General features: G+C 35.7%; 2 protein-coding genes across 4 annotated transcripts in view; one reads left to right on the plus strand and one right to left on the minus strand.

Moving 5' to 3' along the window:
• The window catches only part of MYPN (myopalladin), a 79,809-nt gene extending 73,563 nt beyond the window's left edge, over window positions 1–6,246 (plus strand). For all 3 annotated transcript variants that reach the window (XM_082486801.1, XM_082486799.1, XM_082486800.1), the window contains one exon: window positions 1,506–6,246. In XM_082486801.1, the coding sequence (XP_082342927.1) occupies window positions 1,506–1,675 (170 nt within the window). In that variant the 3' untranslated portion in view covers window positions 1,676–6,246. The remainder of the gene's footprint in view (window positions 1–1,505) is intronic.
• A 6,086-nt stretch (window positions 6,247–12,332) lies between these two features.
• ATOH7 (atonal bHLH transcription factor 7) lies at window positions 12,333–12,689 on the minus strand (the record flags this gene model as incomplete). The annotated part of the gene is made up of 1 exon (XM_082486060.1): window positions 12,333–12,689. The coding sequence occupies one exon, from the start codon at window positions 12,687–12,689 to the stop codon at window positions 12,333–12,335; it is 357 nt and encodes a 118-aa protein (XP_082342186.1).
• Between the last annotated feature and the right edge of the window lie 4,342 nt (window positions 12,690–17,031).

Genomic DNA, 17,031 nt, shown 5'->3' on the forward strand with positions numbered 1-17,031 from the left:
ACTTTGTTCACTTAAGCAGCATAATAAATCAGAAAACACATTCCACAAAATATTGGATTACAGCCATACCCTCAAAGGAAAAAAACCCTACGTTTTCAACCTTGCATTTCTCACTTTTAAAGAAAACCACTTAATTGTCAGGGACAACCACAAGTCACCAGTGCATCTCTGTCAGTTTTCTGCCACCTTGTGGTGATACAGACAACAATAATGCAATGTCAAGAGAGGCTTGGTGACAGTGATTCAAAAAAGGTCACATAAAATGTAATTTCTGTCTTGCAACATTTAGATACCTAAGGAATTCTTTTTCATTTTCATATGAACGATTCAATGTACAAACAGGAAAAAGATGGAAAGTTAAGAAATGCTTTCTGATTCCAACCACATCTTCTAAAGACTCTACAAGTCTTATACACCAAAGGGAGTAACAGAAATAATTTTTCTTTGTGATGTTTTGAATGGATGGGCTTGAGGGATTGAAAGTGTGGTCTGATATTTGCAATTCCATGTGCAAAAAAAAAGTACAGTAAATCATGAGTTCAAATAGGAACAAATTGGGGGCTGCAAGAAAAAAGGAGGCTCTTTTTCAAATATTTCCAGATAGATGGTCAAAATTCACCATGGAAAGATAACGAACATTTCCTATCAATGCTTAACATGCAGATTGTAGGTCTCCCACACTAAGCTATTCTCAGAGTATTGTAGCCTGAACTTCTACCCTTTCATTTTAAATCCTGACAGATAAGTTTGTCCAGTTTGGGTGCAGACCTGGAGGTTTTGTATGGATAAATACCAGCAAAGATAATATCAATTTCCCCTTTCTGAAGTGTTTTAAGTATGATAACTGTTAAGTAATATATAGTAGCTAAATATTCTTACAAAATTGTAATGGTATTTGTTCTTATGGGAACATGTTGAATATTACTTTTAAATTACTGGATGTGTCTTTGGATTACATTTCTTTCAGTATCTTTAAAAAAAATCTAGGAAATGTGTTACTAGTTGTAAGTAGTATAGGGAAATAAAAATCGTAATCAATTCTTTAAAAAAAATCCCTATATTATTGCTTTCAAATTAAATACCACAAAAAAAAAAATCAGAAAGAAAAGGCCCCCAGAGGATGGAGTAGTACAAAATCAGAGCCACGTCCAGTTTCTTCATGTCTGTTCATGCTATGGAATGCTTTTAGTTTTGATTGCAAAAGCTTTGGAGAAGGGTCCAAAGATTAAATGATTAAATTTTGGACTTAGTGAAATCGTTGTAAACATTGCCATTGAATTGTACAGCTATGGAATTCCACCTGTAGACTTCAATAAATATACTCAACATATAAACTACGTAAATGATAATATTTGAAGGAACAGACCCTAAAACAGGGAACAACAATGCTCTGCTCTCTTCAAGGATGTTGGAAGCAACTTTTCAGTTGTGTGCATTGATTTCTGTTGTTTCATTGCTAACTTAATCAGAGGTTTATACATCCTATTCTGTTTCTGTTGCTTCAGCTCAGTGGCACCGACAAATTCCACAACCAATAAAGCTTCGACCTGGTGGCAGCTGGTATGCAAACCTTACCGGTCAAGGACTCGACATATTTTCTCCCTTCCCAACTACTGAAAGCCCTACGCGGTATTCATCCCCAACCCAAAAGGTGGTGGAGAGTGAAGAACTTTGAAAAACAAATAACCAATTGTTCCAGTTACACCCGCAGAGATACTAGAACTGGGGGAAAAAAAAAACAAACAAAAAAAAACAACAAAAAAAAAGAGGTACAAGTCAAGATGCTCAAGGTTTACAAGCAACCCGTTTGTAATTAAGTGTACTGCTGCTGCAAATGTTGCAAGTAACATATCATACAAGACTTTTGCATATTATTTTACTGCAGGATAATTGTGGTATGGAGTGTTGTGCAATAAATGCAGTACTGTGTAGTTTGCTAAGAATTACATAGTAAACATAGTTTTCAGCACTTAAAAGCCAATACCACTTTAACTGCTTGAATTAAAGCTACTGTACTGTAGCAAGCCACATTAAGGATTGATGATGTTTAGCTGGAATACTGCCAGTGAAAACACTGACATTACAATAACAACAATCCTGAATGAGGGTAAACAACAAGACTTTGAATGTAATTATAAAAAACATGCCAGATAATCACAAAGCACAAGTTAAAGAGAAAAGATGTAACTCATTTTTATATATTATTATGCCAGATAATCTTAGAATTTTTGAACTCAAGACTAGATACATATAGTGTTTCATGTAGGTACAGCTGTATACCCTATATATTTATACTGGTGTGTGTGTGTACTCCATGAACTATGTACTCATGGTGTAAGGATTCATAAAGGGCACGTGCACAGGACACTAACATAGGAAACCAAAATTCCTGTTGTCTGAAGCATGTTCTCTAGAGCCCATAGCTGAAACCATTTTCCAGATGTGATTGATACTTTTTTCTTTACAACTATAGAAATTCTCTGCCTTTAAACACAGATATCAAGCTTGTAACTTCACGGTTTTTAAATATCAGTCTCTCTTTCCTAATTTTTCACATGACTAAAAGAAAAGTGCACCTACCATCTAGCTCATTTTTTAACTACCTGAAAAGGAACCACCACCTGCTGAAACTTAAATTTTCACCATCATTTAGGAAATAATCACAAATGTGGTGTCTACTATAAAAGACAGAGAAAATTTTGTTAATGTACAAAAGTTATGAAGTTGAGCAAAGAGTTACATGCAAAGAGCTAAAAAACCCACTGTAACTAATAGGGGTAATAAATAAGGCAATTTAATGAAAGTGCAACAGAAGGTGTTAAGTGACAACACTTAATGATTCATTTAAATATATTTAGCATCTATACAGTTGTATTAATACCTCCCAGCACTTAGAATCTGTGAATATCTAAGATTATTTCCTTAATCTTTAAATTACTGCTATCCCTCTTCTTTGGACATTGTTTTCAAGCAGTTCTTACTACTTTCATCATGGCTGGTGAATGCAACAAAGTCCTGATCAAAGGCACATGGATGAAAAGAAAAATTAACAGATACTTTCATTTTAGACCTTATGTGGATTTTTTTCAAATTTAAAAATGTAACTTAAAAAAATGGCATATGCAAAGAAGACAATGAGGAGTTATCTTAAGAGAAAAGGGATACTGGCTATAGCCAGAGACTGAGAAAGAGAGAGCCTTTCATCTGGTTTCCTACAAATACAGCTTATGTTGTCTCTAACTGTTGGTTCCCTAAGGATTTAGAGGAAGTGACTTTCTTGTATAGTTCCACTTCCCACCTGAGTGAAGATCATAAAACAGACCTATCTTTATAACTTTCATGCTTTTGTTCGAAATCTCAGGCAATTCACCCCAGACTGAACAGACCAGGAAGCTAAAATACATTCTTATCCTGAGAGACAAAACAAGGTGCAAGTATTTCAGTTGGAAAGCAGAAATACCGGTTGTTGCCCATGTTGTACCTCCTCCCTGGCAAACAAAATAAAACTAATAGCTATTAAAAGTGATGCATTGATTCAAGTGACTTCAGTTATGGGGTGCCCAATTTAAGATACATTGCGGGTCTGATTTTCCAGGATAGAGAACCTACCGCTCCTCTTATCTTCACTTGTTTTTAGGACGGCTTAGGGATTCCAAAACTAAACCTGAGTCAGAGTTGGGCAACCCAGAACTTAAAGTTTCCCATGTTAGTAACTACTCGGGAAAATAATCCAAGGAAAATTACTGGATTTCGCTTATTTAATCCAGTGCTGTTGGGAAGTGGGAAGATAAGAAATGAAGACACAAAAGATCAAATTCTACTCCCATCTATAGCCCTGGTCTTCCCATTATTTCATGCCAGAACTGAAGGGTACTATTCCAAGTAGTATATTGGTCACCAGGCCTTATACCTAGCACAGGCTAAGTCAAGCGATTGTCTGCTTAGAACTCCCCTGTGGTCCCTCTGCCTGGCTTTGAATGAGGGGTTGGACCAGATGATGTCCTGCGGTTCCTTCAGACCTAAAACATTCTATACTTCCTAAATTACTTTACCTTCCACTGCCTGTCCAAATACCCTATGTGGATTAAGTTACCTATTGGCTGAGTAGAAACTAAGAATTCAAGCAAGCACAAACTTCTCCTTTTTCATGGGGATATATCCTATTCGGCAATTCTAGCTACAAGGGCAATCACTGTTAATCAGAGTTCGTTATGTAGTTTAGAAGAAAGGAATAGTAGTACTTACTATTAGCAAATATCTGGTTACCAGTGCTGAAATCATATGTGTTAATATTACTGACAGTAGTAGCGGTTCTCACATTTTACAACATCAGGCAACACACCCGATAACTCAGTATAAATTAAAAGACAAAGTGCACAGAGAAAATATGTAAACCATATCTCTTCAACCTTTTTTCAGTGTATTCAGTGGAATGTCTCCAAACTTACATCATTATAACCTGAACTGACAAGCTGAGGGTTAAGTAGTACAATGTTTTTTAAAACGTACATTCAGTTCTTCTGAAGCAGAAAGACAAGAAGCTATTGCTGAAAGACTTTTCCCCAAAATCTGTGTAACAAGGATTAATATTTAGTCATTCAAAAAGAGGTCCCGGAAGTCTCACTGAGAGGTACACTACAGAGAGTGGATCACCAAAATCTGTCAGCTGAACATTCTCTCCTTAACAGTATTTACTAGCAAAAAGATCAAAACTTTACACATCACATCTTCCTACATAATGGAGAAGTCCGGAATTTCAATTACTTTCAGTGCATTTAATACAAACAAAATCAGACTCTGATCCCAAATGGTCTGTAGTTATTAGATTTTGCTCATTAACTGCTACAGGACATTTCTGCATATACTGAGCCCATAAAATGAGTATGCAAAGGAAGCTTATGTGAATGGATGTAAATGCTGTTAATTAGTAGCATTGATGCGCTCATCACAAAGAAGACTTGCTAGAAAAAACCACAAAGATTATGTTTGTGTTGTTAACTGATGGAAAAGCCAAAGGAAAAAGGCTTGTGTAAGCAGCAGAGACAACACTGAGTTGCCACAAAACATGAGATGCTGTTTGAGTTCATGTCCTGTGAAGGATGGCACTATCTAAACATACTGCGTCAAGATGCACTAGAGACTATGGAACTGTGCTCCCTTCCTGAACAGCTTGGCTGTTCATTGTTTTTGTTTAATTGAATAACTGATTTGACTTCACACTAACATGGTATTTCATTCTCTTATTCAGGGCAGGCTACTGCAACAACAAAAAATCAATGTTAGAACTTCCGCTGAAGTCAATGTTAGCTATTATCTTCCAAAAGTCCATTCAATCTACACAAAGCGGAGCATAACATTGTATCAGTGAGATACAGAAATGCTCAGTTTTGTAACCTCTCAATGTTTTCTGATTCAGAATCTTGTAGGTTTATTCAGTTTCCTGTTTCCTTCTAGTTCTGGTTTTGTATACAATCAACCAGAGGGACGGTACATTTCAAAGAGCGGAAATGACAACTTTTGTATTGCAATTCTAGAAAGCAAAAGTATTATCTTTGCTTTAAAATTTTGGTCCAGCTTGGTGCAAACCCTATCCTCAGCAGCATCACACAGCAGTGTGCATTGATACCATTGGACTTGCCTTAAAACTGCTGGATTGAGTTCCTTTGCTTCCATATGGAAGGTGGAGCGTACCTTCTGAATGCATCATGTCTGCTAACGTGAGGAGAAGATGAGAGCACACACTTCAAATATGAAAAGCCAAGACTGCAGTCTTTATCTGAAATGTAAACAATTGCCAATTCCAACTGTTTACAATAATTATAGGTACTTCAAAGCAACAAATATCTGGAATAAGAATTCCTTTAAGAACTGCACTCTTAATGCTATCAGGTTTAAAAGCGTTAGTTTCTGGAAAATGTCTTTGTACAAAATGATTACCAAGACCTAATGAAATATTTTAACTGTTAAATATTGGAGAAGTGATTCCTTGTTAATTGCCTTACTATTTGCAATACCAAGATGTTCACTTTGAGCCTTAAAATCTATTTTATAATTTTTTCTTGATTGAAGTTGATATTTTTTATTTTTTGATCCAAAGTCATTCTCACTGGGAAGAAAAGTGTTAATGTCAGTTTTAAAGTATATTTTAAGTGCATATGAAAGGAAAGAACAAACACCTGCCTGTTCAGTAATGTATTTCCCTTCCTCTCACCTAAACTTAAATAAATGCTTCAGAGTTGCATACAAGAGTGTGTTCTTCACGTGTTCAAATAATTGTGAAAGTGTGCAATAAGAGCAGAGGTTTCCTCAGAACATTGCTGTGACAGCTGATTAATGGAATCAGACCTCACATTATTGAGAAGAAAATTATAAAATACTGTCAAGTTATATACTAGCCATGCTTCTAGCAACAGTTGTTGCTTTTTTTAACAATTTGCTTTGGTTTTAAATTATGTTTTGGGTTTTTTTTTTCTGATAACCTCAGCCCCTTCATCAAAGTTTGAAAGAACAATTTTTCTCAGGGGTATCAGAGCAGAAGCCAAGGAGTCTTCAGGGCAATTTGCATGTTTTAGAGGTCAATAGATTTGCCAAATTTTCAGCACCTAGGGGAATTAGTCTCCAAAGCCTATGCTTGAGCATATACTTCTGCCTACAGACTGACATAGATGAACTCCATCGTGTCTCAAAGATTCACTCAGAATCTGTCTACTACATTGCTTGCCTAGCCCACACGCTCCTGCTGAAATATCTGTCTGCTGGGTCTAGACCAACACTCCTAGAAGTTTCTCTGTGCAGTAGGGCACTGGAGACCTGTTACAGAGGACTTATTTTTTCAACCCTTAGCTGCGTATCCAGCACTTGAACAAGGGAAAGCTGAATGAGGACCAGTCAAACACACAAACAATACTGAATTTCACCCCTCCCTATACGGGTCTTCAACTTGAATGATTCAGTGTATTCTTCGTATAAGGGTCCGTTAGTACAACAACTTGAAGGAAGCTGGATCTTAAAGCTCAGATACAGAAGAGAGCAGGAAAAAAAAAGGATCCAGCCCATTACATTTGCTGGTGCTGACTTTGCTTTCCCATGTAACTGTGTTTCTCCATTCCTACCTGGCTCAGTTTCTACGTACCTCTGTGCCTGCTAGGTCAGAGACTATGTTCTTAAAACCATTTTATCTCAGCTACAGCTCCATGAGCTGAAGCAGCTCCTACACATTTTATGATTTCCTCTGAGCAACACAAGCTGCTTGTATTAATGCCTTTATACTTCAAGTCCACTATACATATAAAGAACCATTTATTGCATAATACAAAGAAATCTTGGGCCATTTAATTTGAGTTCTCCATTTATATCAGTGGGAAATTCTGTTCAGAAAACGGCCATCCAGGCCAGTATGATCCTTTAGGATCATACAATTAGTTAGTAGCAGGCAACACAGTTCTGTAAAGAAACAGAAAAATACTGAAGACATTCTGAAATTTAAAAAAACCCAAACAAACACCAAAACACAACAATGCAACCCAGGCTGCAGGAAGCCGTTCAGAAATGAACTTCTTATTCCTTGGAGTTACATATTCAGACATTTTAAGCAAATTCTGTGTAAGATATATTTTGCATGCCGATTTCTCTACAAATGAAAACTGAATTACAAATTAGAAAAAAAAACAGTAGATAATATTAAAATGTACTCTTTGGTAGAAAATATATTTAGATACTATACATGGGGTTGCTTTGGGTTTTTGAAAGCCATGTTGTCCTGAAGTGTAATTAAAGTTAAAAACATAAAGCATTTATTAAGAAGTACCCAAGTTCCAGGTGAAATCAATGTTTGTTACAAGATATCTGTGTAGAGGAAACACTGGACTGCTTCTTCAATGAATAAACATGTCTTTATTCTCAGTGCGTTTGTTTTTTCCCCGGATATTTTGTAGAGATAGAACAGCTGAACATATTTAGAGGAAAAAAAAAAAAAAACTGTTCTGTAAATTCTTATTGAATTTAAAAAATCTAGATAAATTTCACTCCTAAATTACAGAAAAATGCATCCATATTGCTTAGCCCAAATAGCTGGAAACCTAAGTGTAAGGGTACCCATGTTAAGGAAAAAGCTTCTTTTGGAAAAATAAAGATTTGACTGGAAATCTTTTTTTTTTTTTAAATTTGTACCTAGTGAATCATGTCACGGTAGGGATTTCCACAAAGATTTCACCAGGGAAGTTCTACTCAACAAGGTATAGGAAACTTAGCTAACTATTAAAAAATCTAATGATGCCTCCCCACATGAAGAAGTTCTAATGATGTCATTGACTTTACAAGACTAAGGTTAGCAACATTTTTACTTTTAAGAATTTGTACTGCAGCACCGTTTAGGAATTCCAGTCAAGAACTGAGCTTTGCCCTGTATGTGAGTAGAGTACAAGATGGACTGTGCCCGAAATAATTTACAAATGGTGAGATGGAAAATAGAAGCCTAAAAAATTTGAATGAATTAAAGTTGTAAGACATGCTAAAACATATCCACTGATGACCTCAATACTTAGGCAGGAAAAAAAACACTGACTTTTTGTTACTAACATGCATTTTGGGAATGTGCTACTCTAGTTCCACTTTCAGCCACTGAAGTCACTGCAGTTAAAAACATCACTCCGGTTCCAAGTTCAAAAATAATTCTGGTTGCCTTGTCAAAACAGGGTGACATGATTCAAAGAATCATAGAAGCAGAGTATCTATAGCTACTTCAAATAGAAAACCCTGTATTCTGAACCTTTTAGAAGAATAAAGGTTAATTTCCCACAAATAGTTCATTAGAATTTCACACTGAATTTCATTAGTGAAACATGTATGTGTATAGCATGCAACAAATATTTAATGAAGCAAGCATTTCTCATCCCCGACATTTTCACAATAATGTGGTTCTAGAATTACAATGTACTGACACTACAAATAGAAGTATTTCAGGTTTGCACTGCTGTTCAGTGGGCCAAAAACTTATGAGCAGACAAAACTCAGTCACTAAGCACACACCAAGCTCTGAGCATTGAAGCTTTTGCTTCATTTGGAGGCCTACTGGAAGTAATAATTGTTTAAGGGGAGGGGGCTTCACATGCCCATACTAGTAATGTCCAGTAGAGAAGAAGGGTCACAGCCATTATATGAAAAGAATCAGACAGCCAGTGGGGAAAAAATATTTGGGAGCAATAATCAAACCCAACCTAAATGGTCAAGTTTACATTTCACAAAGCGTCACTAAAGTATCTGTAAAAGAAAGCTATGAAAAGAAACCAATGACTTCCTGAACAGTTGTTGAGTTTGACATGTCCAAACCAGCATGGATAATACTTGTGTTTCAGACTCCCTTTAGAAAGAATTTTTCATGATTAAACTCGCCCCAATTCACTCCTCAAAAAGCTTTGACAGATCATCAATAGACAGACAGCAGTCTATACACCACAAAGAACTTACTCTATTTCCTTTCTGTGCCACAATAAATCAGAGATTCCAACTTCCAGCTCAACACTGCACCCTCCCAAGAAACAAAAATGCTACAGCATTATATAAAATCACAATACTTACACTAGTAATATTACTAATTATCAATAGACAAAGAGATCAATAAGACATTCACCTCCCACTAGCACAACCAAATCTAAGAGAATGCGGATTATAATCTTATCATATTGTTCAGCATGACACAATGACCTGATTTACAAGTGTTCACAAGCTATCTGATGCACTAAAATGCTTTTTAGGACTTCAGTTTCAATTCTAATAATGACCACAGATATTTTATGTTTTGTGTTGGTTTATTCCTCTTTATGTAAGCTTACCATCATTTAATCATTCACTGCATACTAATCCATTATATTTATATCTATCATCATATGCAGTAGAAGGTAAATTACAACGCTGCATGGAAGAAAATTGAAAGAGAAATGGATGTTAAGTACTTTTACATAAATTACATACAAACTGCAATGTCATGTCCCACAAAACCAAATTATACGCCATCAGTGCAGAAACACATCAGTACTGTTCTTGCATAGCACTCTGGTATTTATACTTTTGTATTGTATTATCCTTCCCACCTAAGGTTTAGAGGGCTATCTTTCACTAAGCCAAGTTTTTTCCATCATATAATTGCACAATTTATTTGCATCATATTCCTGTTTCAAGATGGAAAGTACACTACTGTGCTAGCACTGCAGGTGTGATGCTGTCTGCCTAAAGTTTACGGCTAATAAATTAGTGTAAAATGGCACATCATTAAGGATTGTATTGATTGTTAATACACACATAAATTTGACACTTAATGATGAGTAATATTGAAACAGGATTAACTTGGCTATATTATGGACAACAATTAATTCTATTCTTTCTATGTAAACTTCTGCAAAGAAATCTGTGAGTAACATGACTTCATATTCCCAGAAGGTTGAACCTCCTTTCTGCTTGCCGATAAAGTTCTAACATAATTCATAAGAAGCAAAAGCCCACATTTTAATAATTAACACTATTCGTTACCTTTAGAGAAGCTAAAATATACATTAAAAAGCATTCCTGAATGCTGGTGTTTAAAGGAGAGTTGCTCACAATATACAGTGCCTCTTCAATATGTGTTTAACCTAGCCTGAAAGTCTGTCCCAGCAGCTTTTGCTCCTGAAATAGTCAGCTCCCACCTCAGGAAATGCGCTAGTCTGCAGGACAGTGACCGAGGGCAAAACGTCAATAAAGGTTCTGAGAGAAGACAGACAATAAGGTCAGGTCTTTGTATGTAACTGTTCCTGCAGCAGAGTCCCTCTCCCTCGAAACAGGGCTTAGTTCCTATTGATGCTTTCGTTTTTCACTGAAAGCTGCTTAATTGTTGAAAATAACTTCTATCAAAGCTATTCACTTGTCATTTGAAAGAATTTTAAAATATAAGATATGGCAGCAGCCAGTGGGGAACCCGCCAGACTTCCCTGCTGGAAGCCCACCAACAGCTGTTCTGGGACAGCAGCTCCGTTTCTCCTTCTCCCTAATGGCTAACATTCGTAAGGGCTTGTTTCTGGAAACTCCCCACAGCAGCACCAGCAGAAGCACCTTTCAGCTTCACAGTCTTCTGCCATCACAACAGAGATAGGCAGGCAAACTTTTGCAGACTCTACATCCTGCTACAAACTCATCTGCTTCTCCAGCGGTCCTGTTCCTACTCCTTTTTTGACATTCCCAGCCTCCTTTCCTCTACTGTCTTTTCTGCCCAGATCCCTCCATCCTCCACAAGTGAAAGAAGCAAACAAACAAAAGACAATTCAGGGCATCACCACAGCTGAAATGAACTCAACTGCATTGCAAGAATGCTCTATAACATTTTACCAAACTCTTATCTTTAAAGGTTGTTTTTCAGAGAGTACATAAAACACACTTCTCAGTCTAACTGGGAAGGAAGCATCATTTGCCAGGACTGTGATGGAAGTAGTGTAATATTTGGGGTGGGAAAGCCACTAGTAAGTAATTCCTAGAGTAGGAATTTCAGGTAGTTAGTGAGCACATATCATAGAAAACACTTTATTTATGATTTACAAAATCTGTTATTGTTTGCAGATAACATAAAATTAAAAAATAAAATCCAAGCGTTTAAAGTCTACGAAAACCTAGAAGTTTAGATTATTTTCACACGAGCATTCTCATTTATGGTATATAATCACATGTGCTTTTACAGCCATTGAAAATAAAAACATTCCTTCCATGAGTTGAAACTAGCTCTTTTTCGAGCATACAAGAGACACCATAAACTGGATTAAAGCAAACCTACACAACCTTGAAACCCATACGTCAAACTTACAAAGTTTAAGAAAGTTAGTTCTCTGAGGACTAGAACTCCATTACATTACCAAACTTTTTTCCATAGGAGCCATTTATGTGAAAGCAAACCAAAGAATAACTTTAAAGCTGACATAAAGATAAAAACATGGAATTAAGTTCATTTCTGCTGTTATTCTATTCGGTTACACAATGGGTCAATTTAGCCCCTGATCTGTAGAAAATACTGTCATGATTCATCACAGTAAAAAAAAAAAAAAAACACACCAAAAACGAACTAGATGAACTAGGAAGCAACTGTCAAAAAGATTTCTAATTAAAAGTATGCTTTCCACCAGCATTAGATAAATTCAGTCTTCTTAAATGCATATGGATTTAAAGTTCTCAAAGAAAATTTTGTCAAATTATTATAAGATGCAAACAAGAATGAGCTTATAATGCCAATATTACCTTATTCAAGCAGATTAACTCTTGCTAATTATTTAAATTACACATCTGGCCTGCTGCATATTCTTAGTTTGTAAAAAGTTCTAATTAGCTATTTGAAAGTGTTCAGGGTGATAGCTGAATATTCGCTGTGCGTAAGGATCACTGTCTGTTGCCATTTTTTGTCCCGTGCAATGGTGGTAGCTCTCTGGATGAAAGTGTTCACAGTGAAGACTAATCCATTCTCTTTCAGTACTGTATCTTTCTGCTTCAGCAAGTATTCTAGTGAGAGCCATGATATAACTCAAAGCCATCTGAAGGGTCTCATACTTGGAAAGCTTCTTATCTTGACCCCACTGTGGAACCACCTTTCTCAAACGATCGAAGGCTGTGTTCAGTCCTTGCATCCGTCTTCTCTCCCTGGCATTGGCAGCCAGTCTTCTCTTCGCAGCATTCTCCATCCTTTCCGAACTGCACTTCACAATACAGCCTGGTCCGTTTCTGCACTGGATGTCTGATTCTACACCTGAATCCAAATGACTGGATTTACAGGTTTTCATATTTGATGCAGCTTCGGTTTCACACACAAAAAGATTACTTTTTAAAAATTAGGTATCTAAAAAGTGGTATGGAAAGCACTCATGCGAGTAGCCTGCGTACCTCTTGAACCTGCTTCCAGATATCAGAGATGGGTTGTTTTTCTTAGCATCTGAAAAAAGTAAAATAATAAAACAAAAGGTCTTCTGGTTCTTCCGGAAATGTCTCAAAATGGTTTCTTATTGTTTAAAGAAAGAATAAAGAGTTTTTAATGTCTTATGCTTTCATTCTTTTAATTTCTTTAAACTCAGAGAGATAGAAAACTCCATTCTCAAAATGCATGTTACTCAAGAAAATGATCCATTTAATTCAAAAAGGATCTTAATGGGTTAAAACCGCATCAATTCCAGATGACCATTTAAAAAAAAAAGAAGTTCTGATTCAGACTAGCAGAGTATTTCGAAATGAAAAGCTGTTACGAGCTGAAGACATAACTTCAGAACAGAAATCTCTCCTTTCTTGACTCCTGCCGGCAAGCAATGATTGTGTCTTACAGACAAGATCAGGCTTTATAGAAACTGCAAAAGCTAAACAGGTGGTAGCAGGTGGGCGGGCGGCACTCTGCTTCCATCCCAGTACCTTCCCACCCTGGGAACTACAGGGGGAAAAAAAAAAAAAAACCCAAACAGTAAAATCCGAACATTACAGCCTTCATCTGTTGAGAAGTCTTCCAAAGCCATTCTGTCCAGCCCTAACAACTTGCCATCTGGAGTAGTGTCTGGCTGGCCCCACAAGACTCTGGGCAGTTAAGCAAAAGATCCTTTCAATGGATAATCTGTTGCAACTCAGGGAGACAAAAAAAAATCTCTGTGCATTGTAGTATTTGTACATTAAAACGTGAAAATTCTGGTCAGATAGTATTAAGGGTAGAAGAAATAACTGTTCTAAGGAAACAGAGGAGAGTTAGCTTAATAGTATATGTATGAGAATACTACTGGTTTGCACTATACGGTACCAAAATAAGGAGACTCAAATTATTAGAAACCCTTCAGGACTCACAGTTTTAATATTGTATAAAGTACACAACACTGCAGAGACAGTAGTATCTTGAGAAAAATGGGGGTTATGTATTTGCACATCAGCGAATCCAATGGTATTAAAATACTTTCAAATATATTTGAACAGTTAAAATGTAGCTATGGATTTATCTAATATTGGTTGTAAAAATATTTGGATAGGTTACAGTATACACATACACAAAAATATGTAAGCATATGAATAGTCTGAAAAGTGCCCTTTTTAATACAACATATTAAAGTATATGTGTGTGTTTTATGTGATTTTTTTTTTTAATGTGTCTTTTTAGTAATATCCCTAAATAGGTAAAGACAATAAAAGAGGATGTGAAAAAAGGAAATCTGCATGCTGGCAGTAAGGAATCATTTCTGTTACCAATTGTAATGATAGAGAAGCCACTGTACATACACCCACACTCCATAATCAACACATCTTTGTTTTACTGTACTTGTATTATTAAAAGCATTATCTAAATAAACTTACAAGATGTCATACGATCATTTGATGATATACACAAAAGGTTAAAAAAACCCTGCCACACAATGATTTATTATCTGTATTGATTTCAAACTTAATTAAATTGTTACCAGCATTCATAAATTAGTAACTTTTTTCATTACAGACTGAATACTGTATATTTATTTAGAACTATAGCTCAATTGTTTTCACTATGACTCCAAAACTTGGTGTAGTTGTAAACAGCTGATTAATCCCTAGCAGAAGCAATGACAATGAAATGAGGTTGAATAATCCAAAAACAATAGGATGCAATTGAACACTAATGGACTCCAGCATGACAGATGTTGAACGTAGGCTGTTACGCCCAGTTGCTCTGCTCTTAATATTCTGAATCCTAATGGTCTTGAACAGAGATGATAGTTGGGGTAGGGAGTCTCCATTATTCCATTATCAAAATGTATGCCACATCTTCAATTTTTAAAGACGCACAACTGCATCACATTTCATTATAAATGTTCGACATTCCTATCTGTGTGCATTGACCTATCCTCCCAAACATAGAGAACTACTACCACACATTAAAATGCTATTTTCTGAATGGCAATTTCTGATTATTTCTGCGTGTGAGAGAGTTGACAACAGCACTTTTCAGAAAAACCACATAACCATATGTCTTTCACAGAAGGATCAGCAATTAGAATTCAAGAGATACTTCTTTTTCTGAACATGCTTCACGGGAAGTATTGCATGTGCAGCAGAAAAAAAAAAACAACATTTCTGATCTTCATGCTATTGCTAGAGCATATTTTAATGCTACAGCCCTCTATGCCCAAATAAGTTTGTTAAATCCTTTCTTAAAACGAATCTCAAGGGATTTTTAATGTGAAAGAACACAACAAAATTAAGGTGTTTTTGTAAGTTAATAAATATTGTGCATTCTCATGAGATAGCTATTACTCAATTCAGATAATGAATCACTCTTAGTATTAAGAGCGATGTTAACTTCATAATAGGAATATGAAAAGCACCCCTTTAAAATATCATATGGTATAATACCATATTTTTTAATTTGTCAGCAGTTTTCCTATTTTTAACTTAATGTGTCCTGCCAGTATGAATTATAATGAAGACTTCAAATATACTGGAAATCACAGTTCTTAAAAACTTTGTATTTTACTTCAATAATGCATGGTCACATAGTACATGGTAGTGCTGTTAATTTTCCCCTTCATAATTGATTCACCACCATTATCATGCTTTGACTAATACACTGATATAATCTCAAGAGAGAAGCTGTGATTTATCTCTCTTACTGATAAAATTGTAACTTTACCTTAAATGATTTACTATCAAATTACAGGACAAGAGCCCAAATCCATCTGGATTAATAACAAACCTCTAACAGGATTTCATAGTTTACAGGCAAGGCTAAAAATTGTTTCTTGGCAGATCAAAATGCCTGCTTTTCACCACTTACATTTTTTTTAAGTTTCTGCTTTATGAAAGAGAAATAAGAAAAGTATTAAGATCTTAGCCACACCAATTAATTTAGTTCATTTGCACAGCCCACCAGCCATAGGAAAATATGTTACCTCAAGCTAGGTAAATAAAACAAACTGCTTTATTGCTCAGTCAATAATAGAAAGGGGTATCAGTGAAATTTTCCCAGGTTTCCTTCACCTGCTTTGATTTCCTCTATATTTCAGCTTGTCTCAGTTATTGCTTATGCAGTTCTCTCCCCTCCTCCATTTATTTTTAATCATTTCTCAGAGATCTTATGCTTCGAAACAATTTTTCAAAATATTCTCAAGATTTTAATATATTCTGATGTGATATACTGCGATGGCGCTGAAAACTTTTCTAGATCCCAACTTATATTAGTCTCCTTTTTAGCCTACATCAAGAATTCCTCAAGAATTTCCCTTTTACTCTTATTTTATTGCCATAACATAATCTCAAGCCAGAAGAAAATTAGACTCACCAGAAAGAAGTTCTGTGCCTACTCAATTACTCAGATTTCAATCTTTGAATCTCTAACTATGCAGGTAAAAATTTAGTGCTACTCCATGACCCTAGCAGCATTATTCCTTATTCATATTTTATTTCTAAAACAGCATCTTTAATCAAAATATTCTGTTTTCCTCAGAGAAAAACAAGAGAGACAGGTAAGAACGCTATTTCGGTCATAAACCAAATTATTTTATCATCTTTAAGTCACCACTGATATAAGGAAAATAAGGGATCGTTTCAGTCCACTAAAGAAATTAACTAGTTTCAGGATTTATGACTACATACAGAAATACATCATAAATTGCCTGCTAGATATCCAAGTTAATAACTCAGATGCGATTATCACAGCACCCACTAAGAAGAGCTAGATATCTTCTACCTGTACTACTGTGGAAAACACAGTCTAATTACTTTTGTTGTGGAATGACTGTGGCCAAATACTAATTTTAAAAGTAAGTGAAAGTAGCATTTCTGATTAAAGTCTAATTCCTCAATACTTTATCTTTTCTAGCTGTACTAAAAATAACATGTACAAACAATAGATCAAAGCAAGAATCTTACCTCTTCCTTCTAGCCAGAACTCACTATTTAATCTCAGGTAGACCCTTTCTAAAAGCCTCATCAAGACTTCTTACCACCGTAGTTTATACTGAGCAAAGCTGTAAGACTGGCATGCCGTATGCTGCTTAATTAAGAGCAGGTGGGTAACTACCAAAATAT

Source organism: Vanellus vanellus (genome assembly GCF_965231255.1).
Source record: "Vanellus vanellus genome assembly, chromosome: 7".
Taxonomy (NCBI): domain Eukaryota; kingdom Metazoa; phylum Chordata; class Aves; order Charadriiformes; family Charadriidae; genus Vanellus; species Vanellus vanellus.